This window comes from Artemia sp. Qi Xiang Cuo, chromosome 18 (genome assembly GCF_049724085.1).
Source record: "Artemia sp. Qi Xiang Cuo chromosome 18, ASM4972408v1, whole genome shotgun sequence".
Taxonomy (NCBI): domain Eukaryota; kingdom Metazoa; phylum Arthropoda; class Branchiopoda; order Anostraca; family Artemiidae; genus Artemia; species Artemia sp. Qi Xiang Cuo.
In genome coordinates this window covers 5,950,631-5,965,444 of record NC_142811.1, presented here as the reverse complement: position 1 = coordinate 5,965,444, position 14,814 = coordinate 5,950,631, and the positions used below count along the sequence as shown (strand labels likewise).

The following is a 14,814-nucleotide window of genomic DNA, read 5'->3' as shown; positions in this document are numbered from 1 at the left end:
TTCGAGAAAAAATACATTAAGATACATAAATATATATATATTTCAGCTAGTCATGTCTCTCCCCACAGGCCAAGATTCACTTTTACATTTTCACTGAGTCAATGCTTTATAAGGGAAAAGTCGCAGAACAACCTGATTAGCAATTATTCTTTTATGCTGATAAGTTATCCAGAATGCCAACATTTGCGCTTAGATGAAACTAAATTCACTCAATCTTTTAATTGAAACATCGAGATAATGAAAAATAAAAAGATTACACATTTATAATTTTGATTTTAATTTACCAATCATCTGGTCAAAAAATAGCACATAGTGTTACTTGATTTATATTAATGTTTTTGTTTATATAGAAAGTGGTCAATTATCGAAACGAAATAGTTTTAAGAGAAGGGGATACTTTGAAAATTTCTTCGTTGAAATATTTCTGGAGAAAGCTAATAACTTGTTCTTAAACATACGTTCTTTGGAATTCGCAAATGCAGCGACATTTCTGGTATGTTTTAAAACACCTTTATATTATGTATTATATGTATATTATTAATACTGAATTTTTTGATGTTGAAATTTGTTATAATAAAAGTAAATCTGTTGGAAATCAAGGACCTTCTCCCATCTACATTGATTCATTGGCCCTAATAAGAAAACTGAAAACGGTAACCAAAAATGCTACTTTTCGTATCTATGACCCCCTCCTCCAAATAAATCCTCTAACTCCCTCCCCCTAAGAGTCGGACCTTTAACCATCTTCGGATATCAAGAAAATATTTTATTTTATGCTAAGGTTAATTGGTTGCAGATTGTAACAGATAAACAGGTTACTGACTTAACTTTACCCTGTGCAGATTACAAAGTAAGTGAGATAGAGAACTTTTTTTTTTCAGAAACTAGAGGACCAGGAGCTTCATCCTTAAAATCAGCTTTGCAAAATATCAATGCTTATGCTGTAAGATATCTGAGAGATATGCTGTTAGATATGTAGGCTGGAAAATACATTTGAATCACTGTAATGTTAGAATAACTACTACTACTAACAACTCACCGCAACACCAAGCTGCCTGAGGCCAACACAGCTACGCACGCTCCTCCTCCATCCTAATCTATTCAAAGCCTCCCTTTTTACACCCGCCCACGAAGTTACCATTTCCTTTAAATATTTCTTTATGACGTCCTCCCACCCCAGACGAGGACGACCTGCTTTCCGTTTAGCCCTAGATGGTTGGCTTAAAAGAACAATCTTCGGTAATCTGTCATCCTTCATCTGCACAATACTGTCTACGGCAAAGCCCCCCAGTGCTACGGCAAAGCCAGAGCCATTGAACTACATCATTCCCGACGTAGGGGACTGCTGGAACTAAATTCGTAATTACAGTGGCCCCTCAAAAGGACATCTGTCCCCATGGCTAGAATAACTGGGTCAGGAGAATTGAGGTGACTGCAGTTATTTAGCTTGTGAACTTTGCTTGTGAGCTTGTGAAGTTTGTGAGCTGTGCTTGTGCATTAGCTTGTGCATTAGCATTAGCTTGCGAACTCTGAGACTCATTTGTACCCTCTCTTTTAGTCATTATTATTATTATTATTATTATTTTATATCTGATCTTAATACCCTCTTTCTTAAAAATAGGACGTTTCAAAGAAGTATACTGAGCTTGAGGAATCATCTCGAATGAATGTGGAACAGCTCTCATCTGATTTAAACGACTTGAAATCTGTTGTCTCGAAATACGAATCAGAGATAAAATCCCTGAAGGAGAATCTTGATGTTGAGAGGGCTAAAGTGAAAGATGTAGAGGGCAAAGTGGTAAGTTAATATCTTACCCATTTTTTTTTATTCTAATCTGAACTGAATAACTAGTTTATATCAACATGTCAATATGCTAAATTACTCAATATGCAACACTGAAATTGTAATCACTTATGTGCGATAGCGGTCTTAAGAGGCAACAGACATATCCTTCTTCTTCCCTCCCTCTTCCCACGAAAAGAAACCTTTTTTTCACACCTCCCCTCCCCGAATTTTTTGCAGTTTCATTTATTAACTCATAGTACCATCTGTTATTTTAAATTTGACTTTGATTTCTATCAATCATCAAAATTATTGATTTTGATTTCTCATTCGTTTACTCATTCATTGTGATATCTCTTAGTTTAAAATTGACTTATTATAAGACTTCATTTCTGTGGGTTTTCGGTTTTAATATCGCTCGTTTTGGGGGAAAAGGTTCTTTAAAATTATACCGTGAAAGTATCTTCGTATTTCATAAAACTTAATAAAAGTAAGGTAAATGCCTTTCATAATTTTTGTGCAAAGTGGCCTAATTACGTTACGTTAAGTGTATCGCTTTTAGTATCGCTTTTTTTTCTTAGAAAATGTTCTTTAAAATTACACCTTGAAAATATCTTCGTAACTTAATGAAAGTAAGGTAAAGCATCTTTCTCAGTACGTAAGTAATTTTCTGTGCTTAGTGGCTAATTTACACTGTGTCAAGTATAACTTGTCATACTTAAACACGTTCTTTCAAACTAGGCAACGTGAAAATTCATTAAGGTTTATGTTCTTTCTGAAACAAGCGATTTTGCGACTAGCCTAAACCTCTAACTTACGTCAGTATATAATTGGATTTATTTGTCTCACATCTATCCATTCACTAACCCAGAATTATGATATTATTTCGACTTTTTCTTAGAATGGGAGCTAGATTTACTTAAAAAATAAGAATATTGTACTTTCTTCGAAAATTTCAATTAATATTAAACTTGTTTTCATTCTAAAAAGTATATACACCAAATTTTGAAAATGTAGCTCGAAGGAGAGACAGAGCTGAATTTCAGCTAAACAATTGTCGCAAAATTGTCAAAATCGTCAATGATGGCAAAACTGAACAGGGAACATAAACTTTATACCAAACCTAACATGGCAAAATTGTCAAATGATGGTAAAATTGTCGTCTCTATTTATGTAGTAAACCATAGGAGAGTAGAAAAATAAGACGCCAAGAACTTCACAGGGAATATAAACCTTATACCAAACCTAAAATGGCAAAATTGTCAAATGATGGCAAATTGTCGTCTTTTCTTTATGTAGTAAAACCATAGGAGAGCAGAAAAATAAGACACCAAAAACTGCACAGGGAATATAAACCTTATACCAAACCTAACATGGCAAAATTGTCAAATGATTGCAAAACTGTCTTCTTTTCTTATGTCGTAAAACCATAGGAGAGTAGAAAAATAAGACGCCAAAAAATACACAGGGAACATAAATTTTTATACCAAACATAACATGGCAAAGTTTTCCAAATTGTCAATAGATGGCAAAGTTGTCGTCTCTTTTTATGTAGTAAACCATAGGAGAGCAGAAAAATAAGACGCCAAAAATACACAGGGAACATAAATTTTTATACCAAACATAACATGGCAAAGTTTTCAAAATTGTCAAATGATGGCAAAGTGGTCGTCTCTTTTTATGTAGTAAACCATAGGAGTGCAGAAAAATAAGACGCCAAAAACTGAACAGGGAACATAAACCTTATACCAAACCTAACATGGCAAAATTGTCGTCTCTTTTTATGTAGTAAACCATAGGAGAGTAGAAAAATAAGACGGCAAGAACTGCACAGGGAATATAAACCTTATACCAAACCTAACATGGTAAAATTGTCAAATGATGGCAAAATTGTTGTCTTTTCTTATGTAGTAAAGCATAGAAGAGCAGAAAAATAAGACGCCAAAAACTGAACAGGTAGTATAAAGCTTATACCAAACCTAACATGGCAAAATTGTCAAATGATGCCAAAATTGTCGTCTCTTTTTATTACTTAGTTTAGGAGAGTAGAAAAATAAGACGCCAAGAACTTCACAGGGAATATAAACCTTATACCAAACCTAACATGGTAAAATTGTCAAATGATGGCAAAACTGTTGTCTTTTTTTATGTAGTAAAGCATAGAAGAGCAGAAAAATAAGACGCCAAAAACTGAACAGGTAGTATAAAGCTTATACCAAACCTAAAATGGCAAAATTGTCAAATGATGCCAAAATTGTCGTCTCTTTTTATGTAGTAAACCATAGGAGAGCAGAAAATTACGATGCCAAAAACATGAACAGGGAACATAAACCTTATACCAAACCTAACATGGCAAAATTTTCAAATGATGGCAAAATTGTCGTCTCTTTTTATGTAGTAAACCATAGGAGAGGAGAAAAATAAGATGCCACAAACTGAACAGGGAACATAAACCCTATACCAAACCTAACATGGCAAAATTGTCAAATGAGTGTAAAATTGTCGTCTCTTTTTATGTAGTAAACCATAGGAGAGGGAACATAAGCCTAACATGAGCAGGGAACATAAGCCTTATATCAAACTTAACATAGTAAAATTGTCAAATAATGGCAAAATTGTCGTCTCTTTTTATGTAGTAAACCATGGAGAGCAGAAAAATAAGACGCCAAAAACTAAACAGGGAATATAAACCGTATACCAAGCCTAACATGGCAAAATTGTCAAATGATGGCAAAATTGTCGTCTTTCTTATGTAGTAAATCATAGGCGAGTAGAAAAATAAGACGCCAAAAACTGCACAGGGAACATAAACCTTATATCAAACCTAAGATGGCAAAATTGTCAAATGATGGCAAAATTGTCGTCTCTTTTTATGTAGTAAACCATAGGAGAGCAGAAAAATAAGACGCCAAAAACTGAACAGGAAACATAAACCTTATATCAAACCTAACATGGCAAAATTGTCAAATGATGGCAAAATTGTCGTCTTTTTTTATGTAGTAAACCATAGGAGAGCAGAAAAATAAGGTGCCAAAAACATGAACTGGGAATATAAACTTTATGCTTAACCTAACATGGAAAACTTGTCAAATGATGGTAAAATTGTCGTCTTTTGTTATGTTATAAAACCATAGGACAGCAGAAAAATAAGACGCCAAAAACCGAACAGGGAACATGGCAAAATTGTCGTCTTTTTATGTAGTAAGCCATAGGAGAGCAGAAAAATAAGGTGCCAAAAACATGAACAGGGAATATAAACCTTATACTTAACCTAACATGGAAAACTTGTCAAATGATGGTAAAATTGTCGTCTTTTGTTATGTTATAAAACCATAGGACAGCGGAAAAATAAGACGCCAAAAACTACACTGGGAACATAAATTTTTATACCAAACCTAAAATGGCAAGGTTTTCAAAATTGTCAAATGATGGCAAAATTGTCGTCTCTTTTTATGTAGTAAACCATAGGAGAGCAGAAAAATAAGGTGCCAAAAACATGAACAGGGAATATAAACCTTATACTTAACATAACATTGAAATCTTGTCAAATGATGGTAAAATTGTCGTCTTTTGTTATGTTATAAAACCATAGGACAGCAGAAAAATAAGACGCCAAAAACTACACTGGGAACATAAATTTTTATACAAAACCTAAAATGGCAAGGTTTTCAAAATTGTCAAATGATGGCAAAATTGTCGTCTTTTTTTATGTAGTAAACCATAGGAGAGCAGAAAAATAAGGTGCCAAAAACATGAACAGGGAATATAAACCTTATACTTAACCTAACATAGAAAACTTGTCAAATGATGGTAAAATTGTCGTCTTTTTTTATGTAGTAAACCATAGGAGAGCAGAAAAATAAGGTGCCAAAAATATGAACAGGGAATATAAACCTTATACTTCACCTAACATGGAAAACTTGTCAAATGATGGTAAAATTGACGTCTTTTGTTATGTTATAAAACCATAGGACAGCAGAAAAATAAGACGCCAAAAACTACACTGGGAACATAAATTTTTATACCAAACCTAAAATGGCAAGGTTTTCAAAATTGTCAAATGATGGCAAAATTGTCGTCTTTTTTTGTAGTAAAACCATAGGAGAGCAGAAAAATAAGGTGCCAAAAACATTAACAGTGAATATAAACCTTATACTTAACTTAACATGGAAAACTTGTCAAATGATGGTAAAATTGTCGTCTTTTGTTATGTTATAAAACCATAGGACAGCAGAAAAATAAGACGCCAAAAACTACACTGGGAACATAAATTTTTATACCAAACCTAAAATGGCAAGGTTTTCAAAATTGTCAAATGATGGCTAAATTGTCGTCTTTTTTTATGTAGTAAACCATAGGAGAGCAGAAAAATAAGGTGCCAAAAACATGAACAGGGAATATAAACCTTATACTTAACCTAACATGGAAAACTTGTCAAATGATGGTAAAATTGTCGTCTTTTGTTATGTTATAAAACCATAGGACAGCAGAAACATAAGACGCCAAAAACTACACTGGGAACATGAATTTTTATACCAAACCTAAAATGGCAAGGTTTTCAAAATTGTCAAATGATGGCAAAATTGTCGTCTTTTTTTATGTAGTAAACCATAGGAGAGCAGAAAAATAAGGTGCCAAAAACATGAACAGGGAATATAAACCTTATACTTAACCTAACTTGGAAAATTTGTCAAATGATGGTAAAATTGTCGTCTTTTGTTATGTTATAAAACCATAGGACAGCAGAAAAATAAGACGCCAAAAACTACACTGGGAACATAAATTTTTATACCAAACCTAAAATGGCAAGGTTTTCAAAATTGTCAAATGATGGCAAAATTGTCGTTTTTTTTTATGTAGTAAACAATAGGAGAGCATAAAAATAAGGTGCCAAAAAAATTAACAGGGAATATAAACCTTATACTTAACTTAACATGGAAAACTTGTCAAATGATGGTAAAATTGTCGTCTTTTGTTATGTTATAAAACCATAGGACAGCAGAAAAATAAGACGCCAAAAACTACACTGGGAACATAAATTTTTATACCAAACCTAAAATGGCAAGGTTTTCAAAATTGTCAAATGATGGCAAAATTGTCGTCTTTTTTTATGTAGTAAACCATAGGAGAGCATAAAAATAAGGTGCCAAAAATATGAACAGGGAATATAAACCTTATACTTAACCTAACATGGAAAACTTGTCAAATGATGGTAAAATTGTCGTCTTTTGTTATGTTATAAAACCATAGGACAGCAGAAACATAAGACACCAAAAACTACACTGGGAACATAAATTTTTATACAAAACCTAAAATGGCAAGGTTTTCAAAATTGTCAAATGATGGCAAAATTGTCGTCTTTTTTTGTAGTAAAACCATAGGAGAGCAGAAAAATAAGGTGCCAAAAACATGAACAGGGAATATAAACCTTATACTTAACCTAACATAGAAAACTTGTCAAATGATGGTAAAATTGTCGTCTTTTGTTATGTTATAAAATCATAGGACAGCAGAAAAATAAGACGCCAAAAACTACACTGGGAACATAAATTTTTATACCAAACCTAAAATGGCAAGGTTTTCAAAATTGTCAAATGATAGCAAAATTGTCGTCTTTTTTTATGTAGTAAACCATAGGAGAGCAGAAAAATAAGGTGCCAAAAACTACACTGGGAACATAAATTTTTATACCAAACCTAAAATGGCAAGGTTTTCAAAATTGTCAAATGATGGCAAAATTGTCGTCTTTTTTTGTAGCAAAACCATAGGAGAGCAGAAAAATAAGGTGCCAAAAACATGAACAGGGAATATAAACCTTATACTTAACCTAACATGGAAAACTTGTCAAATGATGGTAAAATTGTCGTCTTTTGTTATGTTATAAAACCATAGGACAGCAGAAAAATAAGACGCCAAAAACTACACTGGGAACATAAATTTTTATACCAAACCTAAAATGGCAATGTTTTCAAAATTGTCAAATGATGGCAAAATTGTCGTCTTTTTTTATGTAGTAAACCATAGGAGAGCAGAAAAATAAGGTGCCAAAAACATGAACAGGGAATATAAACCTTATACTTAACCTAACATGGAAAACTTGTCAAATGATGGTAAAATTGTCGTCTTTTGTTATGTTATAAAACCATAGGACAGCAGAAACATAAGACGCCAAAAACTACACTGGGAACATGAATTTTTATACCAAACCTAAAATGGCAAGGTTTTCAAAATTGTCAAATGATGGCAAAATTGTCGTCTTTTTTTATGTAGTAAACCATAGGAGAGCAGAAAAATAAGGTGCCAAAAACATGAACAGGGAATATAAACCTTATACTTAACCTAACTTGGAAAATTTGTTAAATGATGGTAAAATTGTCGTCTTTTGTTATGTTATAAAACCATAGGACAGCAGAAAAATAAGACGCCAAAAACTAAATAATTATATTTAATTTTATAAATAATAAATAAATAATTACATAAATTTTTATACCAAACCTAAAATGGCAAGGTTTTCAAAATTGTCAAATGATGGCAAAATTGTCGTCTTTTTTTATGTAGTAAACCATAGGAGAGCAGAAAAATAAGGTGCCAAAAACATGAACAGGGAATATAAACCTTATACTTAACCTAACATGGAAAACTTGTCAAATGATGGTAAAATTGTCGTCTTCTGTTATGTTATAAAACCATAGGACAGCAGAAAAATAAGACGCCAAAAACTACACTGGGAACATGAATTTTTATACCAAACCTAAAATGGCAAGGTTTTCAAAATTGTCAAATGATGGCAAAATTGTCGTCTTTTTTTATGTAGTAAAACCATAGGAGAGTAGAGAAATAAGACGCCAAAAACTGAACAGGGAACATGGCAAAATTGTCGTCTCTTTTTATGTAGTAAAACCATAGGAGAGCAGAAAAATAAGGTGCCAAAAACATGAATAGGGAATATAAACCTTATACTTAACCTAACATGGAAAACTTGTCAAATGATGGTAAAATTGTCGTCTTTTGTTATGTTATAAAACCATAGGACAGCAAAAAAATAAGACGCCAAAAACTACACTGGAAACATAAATTTTTATACCAAACCTAAAATGGCAAGGTTTTCAAAATTGTCAAATGATGGCAAAATTGTCGTCTTTTTTTTTGTAGTAAAACCATTGGAGAGTAGAGAATTAAGACGCTAAAAACTGAACAGGGAACATGGCAAAATTGTCGTCTCTTTTTATGTAGTAAACCATAGGAGAGCAGAAAAATAAGGTGCCAAAAATATGAACAGGGAATATAAACCTTATACTTAACCTAACATGGAAAACTTGTCAAATGATGGTAAAATTGTCGTCTTTTGTTATGTTATAAAACCATAGGACAGCAGAAAAATAAGACGCTAAAAACTACACTGGGAAACTACATAAATTTTTATACCAAACATAAAATGGCAAGGTTTTCAAAATTGTCAAATGATGGCAAAATTGTCGTCTTTTTTTATGTAGTAAACCATAGGAGAGCAGAAAAATAAGGTGCCAAAAATATGAACAGGGAATATAAACCTTATACTTAACCTAACATTTAAAACTTGTCAAATGATGGTAAAATTGTCGTCTTTTGTTATGTTATAAAACCAAAGGACAGCAGAAAAATAAGACGCCAAAAACTACACTGGGAACATAAATTTTTATACCAAACCTAAAATGGCAAGGTTTTCAAAAGTGTCAAATGATGGCAAAATTGTCGTCTTTTTTTTTGTAGTAAAACCATAGGAGAGCAGAAAAATAAGGTGCCAAAAACATGAACAGGGAATATAAACCTTATACTTAACATAACATGGAAAACTTGTCAAATGATGGTAAAATTGTCGTCTTTTGTTATGTTATAAAACCATAGGACAGCAGAAAAATAAGACGCCAAAAACTACCCTGGGAACATAAATTTTTATACCAAACCTAAAATGGCAAGGTTTTCAAAATTGTCAAATGATGGCAAAATTGTCGTCTTTTTTTTGTAGTAAAACCATAGGAGAGTAGAGAAATAAGACGCCAAAAACTGAACAGGGAACATGGCAAAATTGTCGTCTCTTTTTATGTAGTAAACCATAGGAGAGCAGAAAAATAAGGTGCCAAAAACATGAACAGGGAATATAAACCTTATACTTAACTTAACATGGAAAACTTGTCAAATGATGGTAAAATTGTCGTCTTTTGTTATGTTATAAAACCATAGGACAGCAGAAAAATAAGACGCTAAAAACTACACTGGGAACATAAATTTTTATACCAAACCTAAAATGGCAAGGTTTTCAAAATTGTCAAATGATGGCAAAATTGTCGTCTTTTTTTTGTAGTAAAACCATAGGAGAGTAGAGAAATAAGACGCCAAAAACTGAACAGGGAACATGGCAAAATTGTCGTCTCTTTTTATGTAGTAAACCATAGGAGAGCAGAAAAATAAGGTGCCAAAAACATGAACAGGGAATATGAACCTTATACTTAACCTAACATGGAAAACTTGTCAAATGATGGTAAAATTGTCGTCTTTTGTTATGTTATAAAACCATAGGACAGCAGAAAAATAAGACGCCAAAAACTACACTGGGAACATAAATTTTTATACCAAACCTAAATGGCAAGGTTTTCAAAATTGTCAAATGATTGCAAAATTGTCGTCTTTTTTTTTGTAGTAAAACCATAGGAGAGTAGAGAAATAAGACGCCAAAAACTGAACAGGGAACATGGCAAAATTGTCGTCTCTTTTTATGTAGTAAACCATAGGAGAGCAGAAAAATAAGGTGCCAAAAACATGAACAGGGAATATAAATCTTATACTTAACCTAACATGGAAAACTTGTCAAATGATGGTAAAATTGTCGTCTTTTGTTATGTTATAAAAGCATAGGACAGCAGAAAAATAAGACGCCAAAAACTACACTGGGAACATAAATTTTTATACCCAACCTAAAATGGCAAGGTTTTCAAAATTGTCAAATGATGGCAAAATTGTCGTCTTTTTTTTGTAGTAAAACCGTAAGAGAGTAGAGAAATAAGACGCCAAAAACTGAACAGGGAACATGGCAAAATTGTCGTCTCTTTTTATGTAGTAAACCATAGGAGAGCAGAAAAATAAGGTGCCAAAAACATGAACAGGGAATATAAACCTTATACTTAACCTAACATGGAAAACTTGTCAAATAATGGTAAAATTGTCGTCTTTTGTTATGTTATAAAACCATAGGACAGCAGAAAAATAAGACGCCAAAAACTACACTGGGAACATAAATTTTTATACCAAACCTAAAATGGCAAGGTTTTAAAAATTGTCAAATGATGGCAAAATTGTCGTCTTTTTTTTTGTAGTAAAACCATAGGAGAGTAGAGAAATAAGACGTCAAAGACTGAACAGGGAACATGGCAAAATTGTCGTCTCTTTTTATGTAGTAAACCATAGGAGAGCAGAAAAATAAGGTGCCAAAAACATGAACAGGGAATATAAAGCTTATACTTAACCTAACATGGAAAACTTGTCAAATGATGGTAAAATTGTCGTCTTTTGTTATGTGATAAAACCATAGGACAGCAGAAAAATAAGACGCCAAAAACTACACTGGGAACATAAATTTTTATACCAAACCTAAAATGGCAAGGTTTTCAAAATTGTCAAATGATGGCAAAATTGTCGTCTTTTTTTATGTAGTAAACCATAGGAGAGCAGAAAAATAAGGTGCCAAAAACATGAATAGGGAATATAAACCTTATACTTAACCTAACATGGAAAACTTGTCAAATGATGGTAAAATTGTCGACTTTTGTTATGTTATAAAACCATAGGACAGCAGAAAAATAAGACGCCAAAAACTACACTGGAAACATAAATTTTTATACCAAACCTAAAATGGCAAGGTTTTCAAAATTGTCAAATGATGGCAAAATTGTCGTCTTTTTTTTGTAGTAAAACCATAGGAGAGTAGAGAAATAAGACGCTAAAAACTGAACAGGGAACATGGCAAAATTGTCGTCTCTTTTTATGTAGTAAACCATAGGAGAGCAGAAAAATAAGGTGCCAAAAATATGAACAGGGAATATAAACCTTATACTTAACCTAACATGGAAAACTTGTCAAATGATGGTAAAATTGTCGTCTTTTGTTATGTTATAAAACCATAGGACAGCAGAAAAATAAGACGCTAAAAACTACACTGGGAAACTACATAAATTTTTATACCAAACCCAAAATGGCAAGGTTTTCAAAATTGTCAAATGATGGCAAAATTGTCGTCTTTTTTTATGTAGTAAACCATAGGAGAGCAGAAAAATAAGGTGCCAAAAATATGAACAGGGAATATAAACCTTATACTTAACCTAACATTGAAAACTTGTCAAATGATGGTAAAATTGTCGTCTTTTGTTATGTTATAAAACCATAGGACAGCAGAAAAATAAGACGCCAAAAACTACACTGGGAACATAAATTTTTTATACCAAACCTAAAATGGCAAGGTTTTCAAAATTGTCAAATGATGGCAAAATTGTCGTCTTTTTTTTGTAGTAAAACCATAGGAGAGTAGAGAAATAAGACGCCAAAAACTGAACAGGGAACATGGCAAAATTGTCGTCACTTTTTATGTAGTAAACCATAGGAGAGCAGAAAAATAAGGTGCCAAAAACATGAACAGGGAATATAAACCTTATACTTAACTTAACATGGAAAGCTTGTCAAATGGTGGTAAAATTGTCGTCTTTTGTTATGTTATAAAACCATAGGACAGCAGAAAAATAAGACGCCAAAAACTACACTGGGAACATAAATTTTTATATTAAACCTAAAATGGCAAGGTTTTCAAAATTGTCAAATGATGGCAAAATTGTCGTTTTTTTTTATGTAGTAAACCATAGGAGAGCAGAAAAATAAGGTGCCAAAAACATGAACAGGGAATATAAACCTTATACTTAACCTAACATGGAAAACTTGTCAAATGATGGTAAAATTGTCGTCTTTTGTTATGTTATAAAACCATAGGACAGCAGAAAAATAAGACGCCAAAAACTACACTGGGAACATAAATTTTTATACCAAACCTAAAATGGCAAGGTTTTCAAAATTGTCAAATGATGACAAAATTGTCTTCTTTTTTTATGTAGCAAACGATAGGAGAGCAGAAAAATAAGGTGCCAAAAACATGAACAGGGAATATAAACCTTATACTTAACCTAACATGGAAAACTTGTCAAATGATGGTAAAATTGTGGTCTTTTGTTATGTTATAAAACCATAGGACAGCAGAAAAATAAGACGCCAAAAACTACACTGGGAATATAAATTTTTATACCAAACCTAAAATGGCAAGGTTTTCAAAATTGTCAAATGATGGCAAAATTGTCGTCTTTTTTTGTAGTAAAACCATAGGAGAGCAGAAAAATAAGACTCCAAAAACTGAACAGGGAACATAAACCTTATACCAAACCTAACATGGCAAAATTGTCGTCTCTTTTTATGTAGTAAACCATAGGAGAGCAAAAAAATAAGACGCCAAAAACATGAACAGGGAATATAAACCTTATGCTTAACCTAACATGGAAAACTTGTCAAATGATGGTAAAATTGTCGTCTTTTGTTATATTATAAAACCATAGGAGAGCAGAAAAATAAGACGCCAAAAACTGTGCAGGGAACATAAACCTTACACCAACCCTAACATGGCAAAATCGTCAAATGAGTGCAAAATTGTCGTCTCTTTTTATGTAGTAAACAATAGGAGAGCAGAAAATAAGACGTCAAGACCTAAGATTTAAATAAATCGTCAAATGAGTGCAAAATTGCCGTCTCTTTTTATGTAGTAAACCATAGGAGAGCAGAATAATAAGACGTCAAGACGTAAGACGTAAATAAATCGTCAAATGAGTGCAAAATTGTCGTCTCTTTTTATGTTGTAAACCATAGGAGAGCAGAAAAATAAGACGCCACAAACTGAACAGGGAACATAAACCCTATACCACCTAACATGGCAAAATTGTCAAATGAGTGCAAAATTGTCGTCTCTATTTATGTAGTAAACCATAGGAGAGCAGAAAAATAAGACGCTAAAAACTAAACTGGGAACATAAACCTTATACCAAACCTAACATGGCAAGATTGTCAAATGATAGCAAAACTGTCGTCTTTCTTAAGTAGTAAACCATAGGTGAGCAGAAAAATAAGACGCCAAAAACTGACAGGGAACATAAACCTTATTCCAAACCTAACATGACAAATTTTCAAATGATGGCGAAATTGTTGTCTTTTTTTGTAGTAAAACCATAGGAGAGCAGAAAAATAAGACGCCAAAAACTGAACAGGGAACATAAACCTTACACCAACCCTAACATGGCAAAATTGTCAAATGATGGCAAAATTGTCGTCTATTTTTATGTAGTAAACCATAGGAGAGCTGAAAAATAAGACGCCAAAAACTGAACAGTGAACATAAACCTTATACCAAACCTAACATGGCAAAATTGTCAAATGATGGCAAAATTGTCGTCTATTTTTATGTAGTAACCCATTGGAGAGCAGAAAAATAAGACACCAAAAACTAAACAGGGAACATAAACCTTTTACCAAACCTAACATGGCAAAATTGTCAAATGATAGCAAAACTGTCGTCTTTATTGTTTTTTTTTTAGTTTCGACATTGTTTTTTTTTTCGACAAAATTTAGGAAAATTTATTCCTCTTCTCCCCATTCCTTAAACGCATGTCAATCAAGTTTTTTTTCTAGGAGAAGAAGAAAGCCTCAAACTTTCTGGAGTTAGAAATAGCAGATTACGAAAAGTCTGTCAAAGAACTAAACAAGCAATTAAAAGAAGCAAAGACGACTATATCTAGCCTTGAAGCATCGTTAAATGAAGAAAAATCGAAAGTTGAATCTTTGGGAAAAACTCTACAGGAGTCAGAAGAAAGCAAACAGAAAGAGGAGGAGGTACAGCTGTCCTTAAAGGTAACTTTTTTCCTTTATATTGTTTTAAGCCGTCCTGGCTAAATGGACGTGCGCTGGGTTGAGAA

General features: G+C 32.7%; 1 protein-coding gene across 1 annotated transcript in view; it reads left to right on the top strand.

The window, feature by feature from the left end:
• LOC148941145 (uncharacterized) overlaps positions 1 to 14,814 on the top strand; it is a 239,910-nt gene that overhangs the window by 40,218 nt on the left and 184,878 nt on the right. Inside the window, exons 5-6 of the mRNA XM_089104273.1 lie at positions 1,622 to 1,798; positions 14,531 to 14,749. Coding sequence (XP_088960399.1) covers positions 1,622 to 1,798; positions 14,531 to 14,749 — 396 coding nt within the window. The remainder of the gene's footprint in view (positions 1 to 1,621; positions 1,799 to 14,530; positions 14,750 to 14,814) is intronic.